At 41.6% G+C, this 18,072-nt stretch overlaps 2 protein-coding genes across 2 annotated transcripts in view; one reads left to right on the top strand and one right to left on the bottom strand.

Annotated features, from left to right (window-relative positions):
- The window catches only part of LOC106489616 (coiled-coil domain-containing protein 162-like), a 30,704-nt gene extending 26,134 nt beyond the window's left edge, over positions 1–4,570 (top strand). Inside the window, 4 exon segments of the mRNA XM_067294587.1 lie at positions 648–768; positions 2,097–2,159; positions 3,479–3,628; positions 4,494–4,570. Of these exon segments, the coding sequence (XP_067150688.1) occupies positions 648–768; positions 2,097–2,159; positions 3,479–3,628; positions 4,494–4,570 (411 nt within the window).
- A 2,232-nt stretch (positions 4,571–6,802) lies between these two features.
- CD164 (CD164 molecule) lies at positions 6,803–17,398 on the bottom strand. Its single transcript, XM_067293876.1, has 4 exons — positions 17,182–17,398; positions 12,148–12,318; positions 10,809–10,889; positions 6,803–9,997 (listed from the first exon to the last, which is right to left on the bottom strand). Exons 1-4 carry the CDS (start codon positions 17,309–17,311, stop codon positions 9,837–9,839), a joined length of 543 nt encoding a protein of 180 aa, XP_067149977.1. The 5' UTR covers positions 17,312–17,398; the 3' UTR covers positions 6,803–9,836.
- Between the last annotated feature and the right edge of the window lie 674 nt (positions 17,399–18,072).

The raw sequence follows: 18,072 nt of genomic DNA, 5'->3' as shown, positions 1-18,072 counted from the left end.
GAACTGATGCCATCGTGCTGAATGGATGTATTGAGTTTAAATTGGTTACTGCATTGCTAATCGATTTAGTGTAACTGAGTAACAAGATCCACTTCTGAGATTATCTCCCTGTAAAAACAATTGCAGAGATTTTAACTGCTTCAATTTAAAAACTGATTTAGCCAAGTAAATATAATTTCTCTGTATAGCATAGCTGGTAGAGTGGGCTGTTGCAATGAAATTTGCGCAGTGTTTCTTTTGTAGTGCAGCCTGTGGAACAAAATATTGTTTGAAAAACCATTTGATAAGACTTTAACTAGATGAATCCATCTACTAACTGACAGCTTTGCTGCCACTGAAATCTCCTATCCCTTTGCTTTCATGATCTAGGGAGAAAAAAACTTTGTAAATGTATCTGGCTGCCTCTCCTGTAAACCAAGCAAGGTATTTTCTGTCTTCAGTGTCCTAATGTATCAAGGTGAAAGTGCTGGCTGTTTGCTTTCCAGAAAGAGTCAGGGTGACAAATGCCATTCTGCTGGGAACACTTTCATCTCAAGAATGTACAGAGCATCAACATGGTGTCCTTTAAATCTGGGACCCTGCTTTCAGCCAGAACTGCCAGATGATGATTTTTTGTTGCTGCCATTAATCCTTTTATTCCCCTTTAGATAAGAAGCCAGTTAACCCAAGAGCGCAGTTTAAAACTGGAGGCTTTCCAGCGGGCTGATGAACTGCAGTGGCAAGTTTATGCCCTGGAAGCTGCAGTTTCCCAGAGGAACGTGAGTGCAGGTAAAGCGAGGAGGAGTTATAACCTGCTTTCATAGAGAACAAATCTTGTGATTTCATGTGTCCACCACTCCAAATCCCTCCTTAACCTTTGCACCAATAGACAATTTCAGCCAAATGTGGAAGAGAAGAAAGCTTCCTCTGTAATGAAAGCATCCAGGTGGAGGAAAAAGACCTGAAACAGTCTCAAGGAAATGTCAGGCAGAAATGAAAGCCTGTATGCTGCCTTAGGCAGCAGATGGTCAGGCAGCACAAGAAACGTTGACTCCCAAATTAATAACTAAACCATAACTTGTGTTGTCTTTTGCCTTGCTTTGAGATCATGGGAATCATGAGGAGAGCTGCATTTTGAGGAGGGGGCAATTAGGATCCCAAGTAGAAGGAAATCAGGCTTCATTAGTGCCCCTGTTCTTGGACCAGCTTGCTTATAAATCATTTGTGGCAGCTAAACAAGACCAGTACATGGGTAATTTGACTAAATGTGTGCCTATGACCGCAGGTATCTTTAGAGGATCTTAAAACAGCAGTGAGAACTTTCTTCTCCTTAACAGAATTAACCAGGAACTTTAAGGCTGTAACAAAAATCTTTCTTTTCAGCTGTTAGGAAATTTTTGTAATGCTTACTTAATTCATGTAGCTTGATTAACGATTTCTATTCCTATCTGCCCCAAGTTGCTGCTTTTCTCTGTGGTATCAAAACCCTTCCTGCTCTTTAGTCAGACAAACTCATCCAGAAAATTAGATGGGCAAGACCTAAATTCCTAGCAAACTAAACAAGTAGGAACCCCCCCCCCCCCAAATGATCTTCCAAGGTGCATTTCTATGCCATGAAGAAGTACGAAAAATCTAACCATAGTTTCTTTTTGCAGGGTGATATTAGTTATTCCTGCCAAAGGAAACCAAGAAATGCTCATTAGCACACTGCTGAAGACAACACATGAACCAGTCATGGGGCAATAAAGCACTGGGAGGTCTTTAATTAATGCACACATACACCTGATTTCTCTGGCTTTAAAACAATCAAGTTCAGAGGAAAAGTAGGTGCAAAACCTGTAAGTCACATTGATGCTACTGAGGAAAGAAGGCAAGACGGAAAGGAGATGAATGATTTTTGCTTGCAGTGAGTTACTACTGCTCAGTATGATGCAGAGCTGGAAAGATTGTCCAGGGATCTTGGAGCACTCTGTGTTCAACAGGAGCTCCATCAAAATATAGGCACCTCATCTGAAGTGTGTTAAACTTCTGCAATATATTCTAGCTACTTTTTTGAAATTATTGTCCTATGTCTGTAAGAGTAGACAGATGTTGTGATTTTTTTTCCCTTTCAAAAGGTAGAAAGAAGACTGCAGAGCTGCTGTCCCATAGTACAAGCAGTATAAGAAGTCCTTTTCCAGGTAATAGGTCAATATCAAATAGCTGTCACTTTTGATGCATTTATACTAGTGCACCTCATAAAGGCAAGCTGGACTTCCAGCACGTCAAGATTTGTCATTTCTATAAATCTGAATAACAGAGTGTCACTATCATGGCTCAGGACCTGTAGCACTTGGCCATTCCTGTTTGCATAGAGGTGGCAACTGTTCAATTGCTGTAGCCCTGTTTTAACTGTAAAGGCAAGAATGTTCTTGTAATGGGCCATGGCAATCCCATGAATTGCCTGCCTCGAGTAAGACTTTTCAGCTAGTTTGTAAGCAGAATCTGCAGATTAGAATTGAGACCCACGTCCTCTAGCTCTTTCTCTGTGCCTCTTGCTCCATCTTCATTCACATCCTCCTCTTCCCTTTCACTGCACTGAGCCTTGCCCTGGCTCAGTAGTGTAAACAGTTGCAGCACTTCTTTCTGTGTTCATGTGATGCTTGTATCATTATTCCTCTCAAACCTCTAAGGACTTTGGCACAGGCACAGAACACAGTCTGACTACACGGGGCAGTTTTGTGCTCTGGAGGAAGCTGGAGGAGGAAGAACACCATTTCAATTAACAAGTTCAGGATTACATCTATGTAGCAAAAAAAATACTCTGACCTTTTTACCTAAGGCTATTGGCAAGGTTTGCATATAGTTAAGTGGTGCAGCAAAACCATATTGTACATAAAAACAAATCAGGGTTCAATCACATTATGACTGGTGGCAAGCATAATATTTCATTCAATGGGGCTTTTTTTAGTGGCTCTAGGGCTAGAGTTAAGTGGCTACATCTCTGTTAGAAGGCTAAAAAGATGAAGACTGGAATTAACTGGGGAATTTAGCATCACTAGGAACAGATTATATAAAAAAAGGACAAAACAAAATAAAAAAAACCCTCTGATCATGGCTTTCAACAGGACTAGAAATGCCAGAGTTGTGGGGAAACTAGCTGCATGTAATGGGGTAGACCTGGGGCAGCAAGAATTTTTTGCTTCACTGAGACATCTCCTGCTGGAGGAATAAATATATGTACACTCATTACTACAAAAGAAAAGGACTTAGAGTGAGCTGATATGTAAAAATACTGCAAGTAGTTTTTGTTCTGCTCTGTGTCAGGATCATACACAAACCACTGTATTTACCAGATTAAACAATCTGGTCTGTTAGTACTGCCCTGAGTGCTCACAGCTCTCTTTGGCTTAATTTTTTTTGTTGTTGTTTACATTCTGTGTACAGGTCAGGAACAACAGCTTCAGTATTTATTCAGCCCAAGTTCCACTTCAACTCTATGTTGTTGGTAACACTGTAGGTTCGGCAGCTCGGGTCCAGAGTAGCAGGCATTCAGCAGCCACTCGCCTCAGGGATTACCATCAGCATCCTTTGAAGCCTGATGCAGGAAGCAGCACTGTAACAGGAGGAACCACACAAAGACCGAAGACAGTAAGCAACGGTGGCACTGGTAATAGGAGGATGATATGCTTGCAAAATAAGCAACTTGTTTGCTATTGGGATTTGTATATAAACCGTGCAGGTTTTGCCTGGACAATGAGTCAATTCCCCTTAAAGATTTATTTCTAAGGACAAGGTGGCCAGTATGTATGAATAGCTCAAAGGGAAAAAAAATGTTCTGCTAGCTCTTTTACATGTTTGGCTATGGGAATTTTTTTATTGTTGGCATTTAGCCAGCAATGATCCAGGGAAGACTTTTTTTTTTCCCCCAGACTAGAGTGCCATGCTGTGGTTGGTGACTCTTCTTATGTTACTTACGCTTTCAGGTGCCCAGCAGATGGAGGGAGAGAATGGCAGCTATGCTATTACCACATCCGAATGAAAAACCTCTTCCTACTGTCTTCATGCAGCTACAGGAACAAGGTCTGGTCCAAAAGGAAACCTAAAAGTACTTCTGTTCAACCCAGGAGGTGTTTTGAACATTGCCACTAAACTGACAGTCTTGGAGTAGGAGAAGAACAATTTATACAAAAATGAAAGGGATGCAGTAGTCCTCCAGTGCTGTGCATATATACATCAACATATTTGGATATAGTGCTCATTGCCAGTTATAGTCAATTAATCTGGTAGGATCTCTCAGTTTTAGTGGGTGATGCAGATCTTTCTTCTGAGAAAGAGCGGCACTGGACGTCCTCTCTTCAAAGACAATGCAGCACAGTACAGAAAGATAGTGTAGCAACAAGGATATTAGTCAAAACTAAAAAGCTTCCTTTTATCGTGGTCACCTTGGAACATGGCAGCGCAAAGTATAGTTGAGTTTTCAGAGCTAAAGTGTCAGGTTTGCTTTTTTAACTGTGTCCCTATTGTAAACCTAGGCCACCACATCCTGCCCAAGGTGGCGCTTGCAGCCCCTGAACCTTTCCTGTGCATTGAACCTTTCCTGCCTGCTTAAAGATGAATCATCAGTGCTGCTGGGTTCCTGTCTTTCCCCAGCACCTTCTCTCCCTTCCAACCTTGTAAGGGAAAGGGCAGCTCTTGGACAATCCTAAACTAATCCCTAGAATGAAATAGAAAACCAACTGCATAAATTCATGGCTCTGTTATCTGTATTTCTCTCACATGGGAAAAAAAGCTGTTCTCATAACCTTGACAATAAAGCAGTCAAAGTTGTCTTTCAGAGATGTGTCAAGTTTTATTGCAGCTTTTGATGATGAGTTAGAATAGTAACCTATGTGCCTTGTAGCATTGTCCAGTTCTGTCAACGCTGGTGGACATGGACAATTGGATACCTTGGGTCTCTCTCTCTCTCTCTTTTTTTTTTTTAAAAACATAAGACTTAAATTCAAGCCAACCTTGATGACATTGCATTGGTTAAGACACATAAAAAGAACCCTCTAACTTCTGTACAAATGCTGGAACTTTTAAAGATAGAGGACTCCTAGAACAAGGCTGATAAAGCTTCTTTCTGTAATGGTGAGGGGTATTTCATTTAAGCTTGCTGCTACAGTATTATATTACAAATTTGTTTTGATGTAATTAGAATGCTGCAAAATCAATTATCAAATAACATGAATTATTTTTAAGGTATGCCTTAAATGGATGAGAAAGGTGACTAATAACTGTCCAAGGTCAGCTGTCACTAACGCAGCCGTCAAGTGTGATTCTAGCACATTCCAGCAACCTGATGCTGATTTGGAAATAGAAGAATATCCTCAGTAAGAAGCACTTACGTGCCATTTCAGTGGAAAAAAGGAAAGGGTTGTTTCAGACTAATTGCAGCTTCTTGATAAACTAATTCTTTTGGAGCTCAATTTAATTTAACAAATTCAAAAATAAGAATGAATACTGTACTACTACTGACTACACTCCAGAGAAACAGTAACACAAGGCTTGTACTACAGGGATCAGCAATTCTATATAGGCTTTCAGTGCTGCACTGTAACAAGAACTGTTAATTCAGTCATTGACTGTATAAAGTAATGGGTGTTTTTCTGGAAGGCATTATAATTCCAGACACATTAGGAAGCTCTAGGTTTCCTCTATTTCCATACAGCTTTTCAACAGCTATGCTGACTTTAAAAATAAATAAAAATACATTTTGCAAAGCGCAGGACAATGTTCAAAGAGCAAGTACAAACACGATGACAAAAATTGCTACAATATCTTGCTCAACAAATTAAGTCTTTACATTCAAATTAGCTGATGTGTGTTAAGTGGGAACAAAAAAACCGGACAGAAAAGAATCATTCCTGTAGTGTCAGCAATTTTGCTGAAGCTCAAGACAGCTAAACAAAGATCACTATCCACAGGAGTGCGCAACAGCTAAGGGGTAAAAAGGCAGAAAACAGCGCTAGTGTTTTTGCTATTTTGCTAAAATAGCAATTTAAATAAAGCTCATTTTAGTGTTACAATACTGAAGTTTTTGCAGATTTCCCATGATGTGGGACAGGGTTCTATCAGTACTACTCAGTGACACACTCATGCTTTATTCAGTAGTCACAGAAGTGTCAAGGCCACGATATGAAGCCACTAAGGTTACTTCACTCAGTGCTAGTTATCGTTTTAGTCACTGCATGACTACAGAACCGTACACCCTCTGTTCTCCTCTTCCAGGATACTCTGACAATTATTCCCTAGCAAATATCAGAGTCCAAACCCTTGTTGTCTTTCTTGTATAATCAAGAACGAAAGGAAGCTCAGAGCAATACCTTTTTCCTGAGGGTTAAGAATCTTAACATAAACAAACACTACAACATCAGGGCTGTAACCGTCTCACTGGAGCCACACCTATAGACTGCGGTGTCTCTTCTGCCTTACAGGCTGAAGTCCAATATTATAAACTGTGCTGTGGGGAAGAGCAGCATTGACCATTAAGACTTACAGGTTGTTGCAAGTGGAACAGGTAATATCTTGCTTTGGCTTTAAGGGGAGAACAGGGCTAAACTAACATGGAAAACATGATCTAAGTGAGAAGTCATTTGGAGACAATTCTAAATCTGAATCAGTGTATTGTTCCATATACCAAATTCAAAGTTAATGCTATATTTAGAAGAGCTAACTTAATTCTTCAAACCTTTTATTCTCTCTTTTTCCAGTGTTTCTTGATTATCATAGACAACATCCAGGAAGTTGACAGATAGTCCCTCTGGGATTGCTCACATAAGAGAAAGTTTACAAGTAAAAATCCATTCGGCAGATTTTATTTATCAATTTGGTTTTGCGATTACAACTGTTTTGGTTTTCTTCCACTGAAGACAAAATACAAACTTTAACAGCAACACTTGCAAAGAACATTCATAAGATAACAGCTTGATACTTGCACAAGTTGGCTTCAAGAAAAAGCCAGATAACTTGAAAAGTCACTACAGTTCAGTGCCTAAAATTGATTTGGGGCAAATACAACTACAGATCTATGAGCTACCTTCCACTTCAGAAGACAAGGCCAAGGAAAACTGCAAGTTCTTACTTCAGGTTATTTGCTAGTACGCAGCACAGATTAGCCGATACTGCAATTTTGCAAAGGAGTTATTACTTTTTATAGTGAGGCAGCCAAACACACGGTGAAGATGTATAACCCAGCCCCCACCCCCAAACAAATCAAAGGGAAACAACCCTAGCCACAGCTCTGTAAACTGTGGATTATATCTTGTTGGCAAGGCTACTGAGCAAGCTATGTGCAGTGCAGGCCCTCCAGAAGAAGACTAAATTCAGGTACTACAAAGCTTGAGTTTCTTTCAGATTGGCATCTGTATACGTCAGAGATCCTGGGTTTCCTAAAGTCTTGGAAAGTGGCAATTGCTGGCACCAAGAAAAATTTAATAACTAAGGCAAGATACCCCTTATACCTTTTAAACAAATTTGAGGCAAAAGATTAAGCAATTTTAAGGCACTTTAAAAATTATTTTAGTTTGCTTCATCAGCATACTTTATGAACTAAATCAGGATCAGCACAGCTCATGAATAAGCATTTTAGCAACATTTTACAGAGCAACAACTTTACTGTGGCAATGTCTTTCATGCTGTGAAGCATCCTGTAGCACTTTTCTGCAAATTTCTCAGAAGATAGCCCTTTGAGGCCCCCCCCCCAAATTATATACTAGAAATATAGTTTGCTTCACTGAGCTGAAGGAGAACTCTGTCACACTTTAGGAGAGTATTTTGCTCATTTCAAAGCACAGAACACAAGCTCATGGATATCTTTTTAAATGAATAAATGTAATTAAAGTAATTCAGAGACAGGGAAAGAACAGATTAAGTGATTTCTTAATAAGGCCAAGGATATACCATCTAATCCATACACTGTTGCTGGGACCTGGCTGCTCACTCTGCTATTTATTAAACCTGAGCGATTGTCTTAGTTTTGTTTAGAAAACAACCTAATAAATTCAAAGATACAGTACTGGTGATTAACCTTTGTATTTTGTAGCAACTTCAGTTTTCTATGCAGCACAATAGAAACAATGCTATTCAAACTAGAAGAACACAAGAAAGCAACACTGCAACTAAAGTGCACTTAGAATTTGCTTTATATTTAAGCTACACTGCCATGACTATTATTTGCATCAATGCTGTCATTTTGTTGTATCAGGTGCCAAATTCTAGTCAAGTCAGAGCTAGAAAGACAGTGTTACAGATTTCCTGAAATTGAAGATCAAGGGATATCAGTCAATCCACATCAAAAGGTAAGTATCAAGTGCTAAACCCACTGCTTCCTTTTATCTTTACTTCCATTTTTCCCACGGGTTTATTTTCACAGGTTCCCAGTCAATCTACATTGGAGATGATGTACCTTTGCTGACAGACAGCACGGCTGATCCAGCCAAGAAAAAAAAAAAAATTTGTATCTGGCTGCATAGGTTTTTTGAACCAGCTCACTTCGGGGTCACACAAACATGATGCAAGGATTTTGGCAAAAAACAGAAAAAACAAAAAAACAAAACAAACAAACAAAAAACAAAAAAAACCACACACAAACACACACACTCTACAGCACTTCCCCAGCCACCCCCTCAAAGCCCCTAGCAGTCCCAGGACTATAACAATCCTGACTCGGATCAAATCAGCAATCAGCAGATCCTTTGAACTACACTCTATCACTCCTTCAGCAAGCAGACATGTAGGAGGTGGGGGAGGGTGACGAATACAGAAATTAATTATAACAAGTGAATTTAAGAAGCATTTAAAGAATAAAAACCTCGTAATTTCCCTAACACCAGTATTTCAAGTATATATGTACGTTGCTGCCTTTTTATGCAGGGAGTGAACTGTACTGACTCTTGTCACTTGTATTATACTTGGTCTTTGCAGGCCAGAACAAAAGGTCAACAACTTATATCTCCTGTTTATACCGAAGATTACTGTACCATGCTCCCTCACCCTCAGAAATAAGATCAATAAGGAACAGTTGTTTAGTGTAGGAAGTTTTGAAACTGGAATGCTTAATGGCACTCATATTCCATTCTCCTATATAAAGCTAGTACCTAATAGGTTTTGTTTACCTTTGAGACAAGATGAACACTTTTGCAGCCTATTAATTTTTAGTCTTTAAGGCACTAATCTTCATTTCCCCTTTATGAAGATTATCCATACATCCCCTCTCCACCCTCAACATTAATTGGAAAGGGCACAGGATTTTAGTTTGGAATGCAGCATTGTATCAAGCAACCTTTATTTTTGTGTTAAAAAAGAAAAGGGGGGTTATTATTTTATTTCATTAAGACATTATTTACTTCTGCAAATTCTGTTCATCTTTCTAGAAGCGTGCTGTAAGGGCCACAAGCTAGTAAAAATGGTATTTCACTCCCTGAAGTCAGTCACCAATAATTCACATCTTGATAAAACTGAAGAGATACTGCATCAAAGGTTGATTAAATTAGCCTTCACAATAAGTCACCATGAGATTGTCTACTCAAGACAGTGTTGTCACTGAATATAGGAATCTGTGAACGTCTACATTTGGCATATTGAAAAAGAGTCCCACAGCAGCAGCCACAAAAGAAAAATTAGACAGGCATCAGAACCCATGCAGCATATTGCAAGTAATCCTGTTGGAGATTCATATCACCTCTTGCCAAGTATAATGTTGCAAAAATATTCTTTTAAAGTCTTCTTTTAGAGATTTAAAGGATATAACTGCTGTCTTCCATGAGCAACAGAAGATATTTTGGTTCAGTGAACTACAGGTGTTGGGCTACTAGTCCATTATAAAGTGGCAGGTCCTAAAGCGTGTGGTAGTTTCGGTCTTTCGACTTGCAGAATTTGTACAGAAAGAAAATTACAGCCTGCAGACCCAGCACAAGGACAATTCCACCTATGAAACTGGCAGCATCAAATGTAGATTTGCGTGGAGAAGGTGCAGGAGTCACAGTAGCATTTGTACCTGTTAAACACCACATTACAGTTCATAAGTGGACAACACTTAAAATAATTTTACACAGATTTTAGTATTTGCTTCTTTGTATTAAGTCTACTCAGACAAAACAGTCAAACACCAAGAAGAAACTAGAAATAATCAAAAATGACATGTCAACAGCTGCATTTAGATTACTGATACCAACTTTGAAATTCTGATTAAGCACTGTTGTACAAACCTAGAGATATTTATAGCCAAACTGCCATGGACCTCAAAACTGAACAAGTCCCAGCTGGACAATATTTGTACTTCAAAAAGCCAAAGCTTCCCTTCTTTAAATAAAAGTATATTATTGATATGCTCACAGTCAAAACACACCTTCCATTCTTTGTTGCTTGCTCCCATTTTTTTTTGCTTAAATTCACATTAAATAATTATCTTCCATCTATTGTACTTCGCCCCAAGAGTTATGCTTAAAGAAATTAGCTGAAGCCACAACAGATAGGAATCTAGAAGTAACAGACATCTGCTGATGGCTAGTTTTAAAAAGCTTCACTTCATGAGAGCTCTTCATGTAGTGGAATACTTAGGACTGAATCTGAAATAAAATAGGTCAACTCATTCCCACCACTGTAGCCCAATGTAATTTTTAAGGCATCCCATTATTATGCTGCAAGTCAAAAACAAAGACAAAACAACCCCTCCCAACAAGTAAGAGGTCCTACAGCTGAGTTAACAAGTCAGTTGTTGCTATTAAAAGTAGCCAAATGATTTAGTTTGACCAACATGTTTCTGACATTTAATGCTTCACAACCTCCCCCTGATTCTCAGAAGTTACCTGGTATACTGGTTGTTTTGGTGGCTGAAGAACTGGCAGTTGTAGGCAGAGGAGCATGTGTGGTTGCATTAGTGATGTTAGCTGTTTGAGAGAAAACTTAAATTCAGATAGTACGTACACACCATGAGCTTACAAGAGCAAAGTTCACAAGCACTTAGGTTCTTACGTAAATGATTTGTCTTTTTGTTCTCCAACAAGGATAAGCTTTAATTTCAGACTGCCCCACACACAATTTAGATGTTCAGCTGCATGGCATTAAGCCAAGTTTCTACAATAAGGATTTCTTTTTTAATTTACAACCTGACCATACCATTGTCCTCCAAGTATTTCAAGGCTCTCCATAGATCAGACAGTGATTCTTCACTCGGACAAAAAATACTTTTCCTTCAAACATCAACATAAATGATGATACTGGAATAAGAATCAAGACAGCTGCTTCCGTAGAAGACAACTGAGAATCTGTATCAAGGCAGAGAACTTTTATTAAGTAGCCTTTAGAATCAGTTTGTATTGTACTAAACAAGTACTTAAATACAATATCTCTAAATAGGAGATGAACACTCACTGTATACCATAACTTTCTGAAAATCATTAACTGCCAGTGACACTATTGGAATATGAGAACAGTCAAGTCCAGCTAGAATATCTCCTAAAAGTCCTCCAGTTATCAACACGGAACTCTGGATCTCTGACTTTTTTTTTTTCTTTTACAGAAGATTAATTTTACTAAAAAATAAGTATCCCACTATGTAGCTGTGACAAGCACCAATGTTTGTAAGTGTACTCAAAGCTAAGTGTCAGCCTACTGTATGGTGGGCTGCTGGGAGCCAGTCAAGTTCTGCATCTTGCTACCTCCCAGTTCCCTTCAGCTGCGGATGCTTTTAAAGAAGAGGTTTTTAGGATTGCACTGTTAAGATGACAGCATGTGTAAAAACAGAAATTTTAGGACTGGGCAACATACAAGTCAAACTCATTCGCCATTTCCACTAGTCATGACTTGTTATCTAATTCAAACAGCTATCACTGAGCCACTTTATAGTTATTTGTATCTGAAGGAAAAAAGTTAATACACAAACCACTTCTTCCAAACCTTGGAACTATTTATGTATTCTACACCTCACGCATTAGTAGTCACTTCACTACAGTGGTCTGTGAAAAGGCTCTTGTCCTTTATTTATTCATCAGTTCCCGGTTCATTGCCATTCTATACCGAATGGAGGACAGTGAAAGTAATCCTAGCAACATATATTGCATTATAACTCACACTACACTTCCAAGTTTAAGCAGTTGTTTACAAAGGGATCTTACGCATCCAGTCATCTGGGTCTTTTCGTATTACCTATAGTAGTATGAGCCGTAGTAGCATTGGTAGTATGAGCCGTAGTAGCATTGGTAGTATGAGCCGTAGTAGCATTGGTAGTATGAGCCGTAGTAGCATTGGTAGTATGAGCCGTAGTAGCATTGGTAGTATGAGCCGTAGTAGCACTGGTAGAAAGATCAGCTGCTGGAGCTATAAAAGAATAAAAGATTATGTTTAAAAATACTAATGACAGTATTTAACTCCAATAAACAGCAGCAGGCTGAATTTTAGGGACCCTTACATCTGGCACCGAATTCTAGCATACTGCTGTTTTGAAATTACAAAACAGCTGAATGTTCAATTTGCCACAGGAAGAGCAGAAGTTGCATGAATGAAAATATATATATAAAAAAAACAACTTGTCACAGACAGGACAATCAAGGCAGTGCTCAACTTTGTAGTGCAAAGTTGAATAAAACGAACATCCTATGTTATTAATGCAAAGCCAGTTTCCTCAAGGCAAACTGGAGGGAAAATGATGCTACTGCATGAGTATAGTCTGCCCAAGTTTTACATAATAGGAAACTAGGTATTCAGTACTGCTCCCCAACCTAACTGCAACTAAAAGTGACCCTGACCTAGGAACTAGAAACCAGAGTGGCTACACAGCTGAAGCAGCATGTGGAAAATAAGACAGCCAATCTTTCAAAGATTAGCTAAAAGCTCCCCATTCCGAGAGCCATTGCTGGTATAGGTGCTCTCAGAAGCCTTAGGCTTCAGCAAGTGCTGTAAGAAACTGCTACACCTTTTAAAACCAATTGTATTAACGGAGTTAATCATACATGGATAGCTCATCTAAAGTACTGCTTAATCACACTATGAATGCTGACAACTCAGCAAGCTTCCTGCTGAAATACCATTATGTCCAGAAGCCTTTAGAGCTCTGTGCCGTCTAAGCATGGTTATTTAGATCTTGAAGCAATTCTGCATGGTGGGAAACCTGAGCAAACTCACTCTACACAGAGCCAGGTTGGACGTATCAGAATCTACACTGTCATGGATCCCACTGGCATCAAGTCAGCTTAGGGATGACTTTACACTTGGGGATTGACATGGAGAAGCATTGTGCTGAGATATGACAGCGTCTCAGTGAGAGCTACTGCATGTCCGTATTAGTGATGGCCATCACTAATTCAAGTCTTCCATAATGCCTTAATAAAACTGAATACTCTTTTGTACAACAGCAGGAATCAATGACAGTCTGCAAGGGCTGCTGGTAAGGAGAGCTGTCATCCTGCCTTCCCCCAACCACCTATACTACAGCTGATCTTATTTTACTTGGCTCATGGAGAAGGAATAGCACCAATTGGCCCAGGTATATCAGCCATCTGCCTCTCCAGCCTAACTGGGCTTTGTGACCCAAGGCCACTGGAGACAGGTCTTGGTACAAGACAGATACTGGACAATTAAGTTACCAGATGGCAATAGTACCACCTTACCCATTTAGAAGTGAAATGCTATCATGGTAAGATTGTTCATTGCTAACTCATCTGGACAAAGCTAAGCCAGATGTTACACACCATGATACAGGCTATGTCACAAGAGTCACGCTATTTAGAGCACTCCAGTTTCCAAATACCCTGGACAGCGGAGAGCTGATAAAGTATACAGATTCCTCTAACACCAACCAAAATCCTCTATTAAGGTGCCAATTAAGCTTCCGTGAATATGCAGAAGCTAAACAACACAATATCCTGACAGTTTCACTGCAAGTTTAGCAGAAACAGATTGGAGAAGTTCTATTCTTAGATGTGAAACAAGGTATTGTAACAGCACACTATTTCTAGAAAGTACTGAAAAAAATGGAAATTTGTAATTTCACACTGATTTTGACTCTAGATTAAAAAGTGGCTGTTACAATTCTAGAAACAACACAGAAATCCAAGTCAAGCAGAATTACTTCTGACTTGCTACCACCAGAAGATGGCTCATACCAGTGCGCAAATTTCATCTCTGTTGGTGTAAGCCAGTCTCTTCAAACAGCACTGTTGAACTAATCAGGACAAGAGCAATAAGAATCTTCATTTACCATTCTGCATCTTAAAACCAGACAATCCTATTTTAAGACCACCCATTTCTAGGCAGCTTTCAGAAAAAGTAAAATTCGTGGGCTTTCGCAGTAGTCAAATTTAACATTTAATCTAAACTATTTAGCAAAACTGATTTGCACATCAAGCACAAGTTTATGAGAAGAGTAAAGTAGATATGCAACTGAGAATGTGCCTAGCATGAAGGTTTTACTTTATGTTGTTTTATAACCCAGGCCCTGCATTTCAGGTCTGCATAAACAGCTGTGCTAGTTAACAATTAAAACTGGAAGGTTCATAAGTTTTCCATTTATTACATCTCAGATGAAGCAATGGACTTAATATGTGAAACTCCTTTTGTTGAGTATGAAGCTCCCTATCTTTAGGATACTGGCAAGTTCCTTAGCACCTTTAAGGTACTCCTCCACAGGATATGTTGCGTCTAACTAGGAACTGTCACCTGTTAGTCTAAGAAACCAAGGCGGTAGCCAAACAAACGTGACATCTATTAAAATATGCCAGGCTTCCTGAAACAGCAACAGTAAGTGGTTACTGAATGCATAATAAAATTGTGTATTTTAGTATCACATACCACAGGTTTAAGCTGGAAGGAAAGTGCTTATTTACATACTTGTATATGCTTATGTAAGTTGTACAAGATATATTAACAGAGGACAACAAATTAAGACCGAGTTGCAAACAACTGTTTTACTTTAAACAACTTGGAAGGATCTAGAAAACTTTATATACAAATGCATGTAAAGGAAAATAGAAAGGAAATCAGTCTATTCCTATTTTAACCACAGCAGGAGCCAGCACCTTAACCAGCCCAATATGATATTGCTTTTCAATGTTAATCTCAGTCAAATGTTGCCTTAAAACCACAATGTCAACAAATCCAATATCTGGGTCAAATAAATTCTCCCAGTCTACAGTTTTACTGTATTACTTTCGAATAAGACTTATTCATACAGTCATCACATTAAAAGCAAACAAACCAAAAAAAAACCCACCCTGCACACAAACCACCCACTCTTTGCAACACATATTCGCCAGCACATTTCATGTAATATTCACCTACTCCAGGCACCAATGGATGACCTTTCATTTTTCTCCACTCTGCTCCCTAGCGAAGGGAACCGGGCTAGTCACAGATCCTTGGCAATCAACATGGTAAAGCACATCTCAAGATAACAACTAGAAATGAGTCAACTCTCTAACTTCAGTATTCTGGCAATCTGAATTAAACATGAATTCAGCGGCCTTTCTGTTGGATAAGGCTGGCTCAAGCTTATCAGGAAGTAAAGTACATCATCTGTACATAACCTAAAAATATTAGTGCCCATTTCTCCACTTCCAAGAAACGTAGAAAGATATAACAAGATCTTTACTAGTTTATATCAGTGAGGTATAACAACAGTCTTGCCCTGCTCCCTTCAAAAAGACGGTACTTAAACCACTTCAATAGTGATATGACAGTTTCTGGACAACAGATCTCAGAGACAGTCATTTATTCTTCTGGGTATATATCTGACCAGTGATAATAGCCTGCACAATATTCAAAAATGAATGTTCATTTTTCAGAAATGAAAATCCTCATTGGCATACAGACAGTTTAGCATGGTACATCTGTGGAGACAGGAGAACAGTCTAATACCAATTGCAACTAATACTAGTTGCATTAAGATTTTCAGTTCAAAACAGTTTTCCCAGACTAGCATGAGGGAGGAACAGATCTGCAAGAGTAATGGACCAGAACACATCTGTATCATTGCAAAATATTTCAAGGGTGAGCTGTCAACAAATTTAGCTTCGTAATCAGCTGCAGGACGTCATATGCTCTCCCAATGCTATTCCTGCTATGAAAGGCTATCTTAAAATCTTTATATGGGATTACAGCAAGCTGCCCAGCTTCAGCAGATGAGATGCCTGCTCTGCACTGGAAAATGATTTGGGTACCATGAACGCAGCTCTTGAAGTAGGCAAGCTCACATTCTGCTCCCCAGACAAATCTGTTAAGTGTATTAGCTGTTACAGCGTGAATTCAGATACTCCCCCTACTCTTAAGGGGGGAACCTGAAAGACTAACAGAATCTGTCCTGCTGAACCAACACTGCCCTCTTCTGCTCTGACGGTGAGGTTGTTAACCTCTGATTTTCAGCAGTCCTCAAGCAGTTCATGGATCCAATTTGCTGCCTGTATTGGCCTACCTCATGTCATCGCTAGTGGGACACAAAAGGAAATAACCTAGAAGGGCCTTCTGAAGCCTGCATTACTGGACAGCTTTGCACTAAACTACACCCAGCACCGTTATGAAATGCAGCCAAAAAAGCATTAAAGTACTTCTAGAACAACTTCTTTCCTTTTCATTTGGGGCATATGGTGCACTTTGTGGTTCCTGATCATTTGAAAATTTTGGTATACAGCTCAAAACCAGGAGCATTAGACAAGCCTACATGAGGAATAGTGAGGCTAAGGTCTGGATAAAGCATAACTGCCAGCAGCAACAGAAGAAGGCTGGTTACATAAGTAACCACCCCAATTTTAACTGCACTAAGTTCGCACGGAATAAGCACGCTGCATGCATTTTACTGAACACAAAGCTACCAGCTACGAAGACTTCGCTGCACATGAAGCAGCTCAAATCGCGCTAGCCAGTTTCACACCACAACACCCATATATTTCGCAGCCGGAGGGGGAAAAAAAAAAAAAAAGGCGAGAAAAGGCGGAGTGAAGAGAGAAGCGGGTGGAAAGCTCCGCGGGCTGCGGCAAGGCGCTGAGCGCGGAAGTGGCTTCAGCCCGGCGGGCGATCGCGGAAAGCGGCCGGAGGGAGGCAGCGCCCGGGCCAGTGCGCGGGACCGCGCCGCGCCGCCCCCCCTCCGCCGGGCAACGGGAGGGGCGCGAGCGCGCGGGGCGGGGGAGGGGCTGCCCCGTCAGCAACCCCCGCGGCGGGGGTGGGGGAAGGGGGGCAGCGCGAGGCACTCACCAACGGTCGAGGAGGGGGCGCCCCTCCAACCGATCGTCGCGAGCCCCGCCGCCGTCGTCGTCGCCGCGGCCGAGCCGCAGAGCGCGGCCAGGCAGAGAGCGGTCACCGGGAGCGCGGGCAGTCGGCCCATGGCGGCGGCACTGGGGCAAGTGGGTGGCGGCTGCCGCTCAGTCGGCGTGTCCCTTCGCTTCGCCTCGCTCTGCTCCCGCTGGCTCCGCGCACCCGCCCCGCCGGGTCACGTGAGCGGGCGGCCTCTCGCCCCAGCGGCGCCGCCTCGAGGCTGGCCCCGCCCCCTCCCCGCGCGGGGCCGCCCCGTGGGACAGGGACGGTGACGTGGTGCCGCTCCTCCCCCTCCCCCAACGTATGATGGAACAATCCCGACCCTGGGCGAGACGGGGGGGGGCATCGACACGCATTGCCGCCTCACGTGACCCCGCCGCCCGGCGGGAGCCCGTCCTCCGCGTCACGTGGCCGCGGATCCCTCCTCCATCCCCCTCCCGGAGGCACCACCCTCTCCGCCGGCTCCTCAGGGCGGCGGCCGCTCGTTGGCTCGGGGAGAGGCGGCGCGCGGTGATGTAGCGGCGCGCGGGGCGGCCGTTGCCCGTCTCTCTCTGTGGAAAGGCGGTGTGTGGGGGAGGCGGTTTTTTTTTTAAAATTAACGGGTGGAGAGAAGCGCCCGCACGCGGCACGCTGGCCCCCTCCGGTGTCCGGGCCTCGAGGGGATCCCCCTCCGCCCCCGGGCTCTTCAGTGGGAGCCCAGCGCCCGCCTCCAGCGAGCCGTGGCAATTGGGGGGTGACTCGTGTGAGGACAGGAGCTCCAAGGGCAAAGCAAGTTCATGGCAAAACAGTGGTGCCATCTCCGTGGTGCCCAGGCCTCGCTGCCTTCACTTG

This window comes from Apteryx mantelli, chromosome 3 (assembly GCF_036417845.1).
Source record: "Apteryx mantelli isolate bAptMan1 chromosome 3, bAptMan1.hap1, whole genome shotgun sequence".
NCBI lineage: Eukaryota > Metazoa > Chordata > Aves > Apterygiformes > Apterygidae > Apteryx > Apteryx mantelli.
The sequence above is the reverse complement of the archived record's forward strand: the minus strand, read 5'-3'. Positions and strand labels throughout refer to the sequence as shown.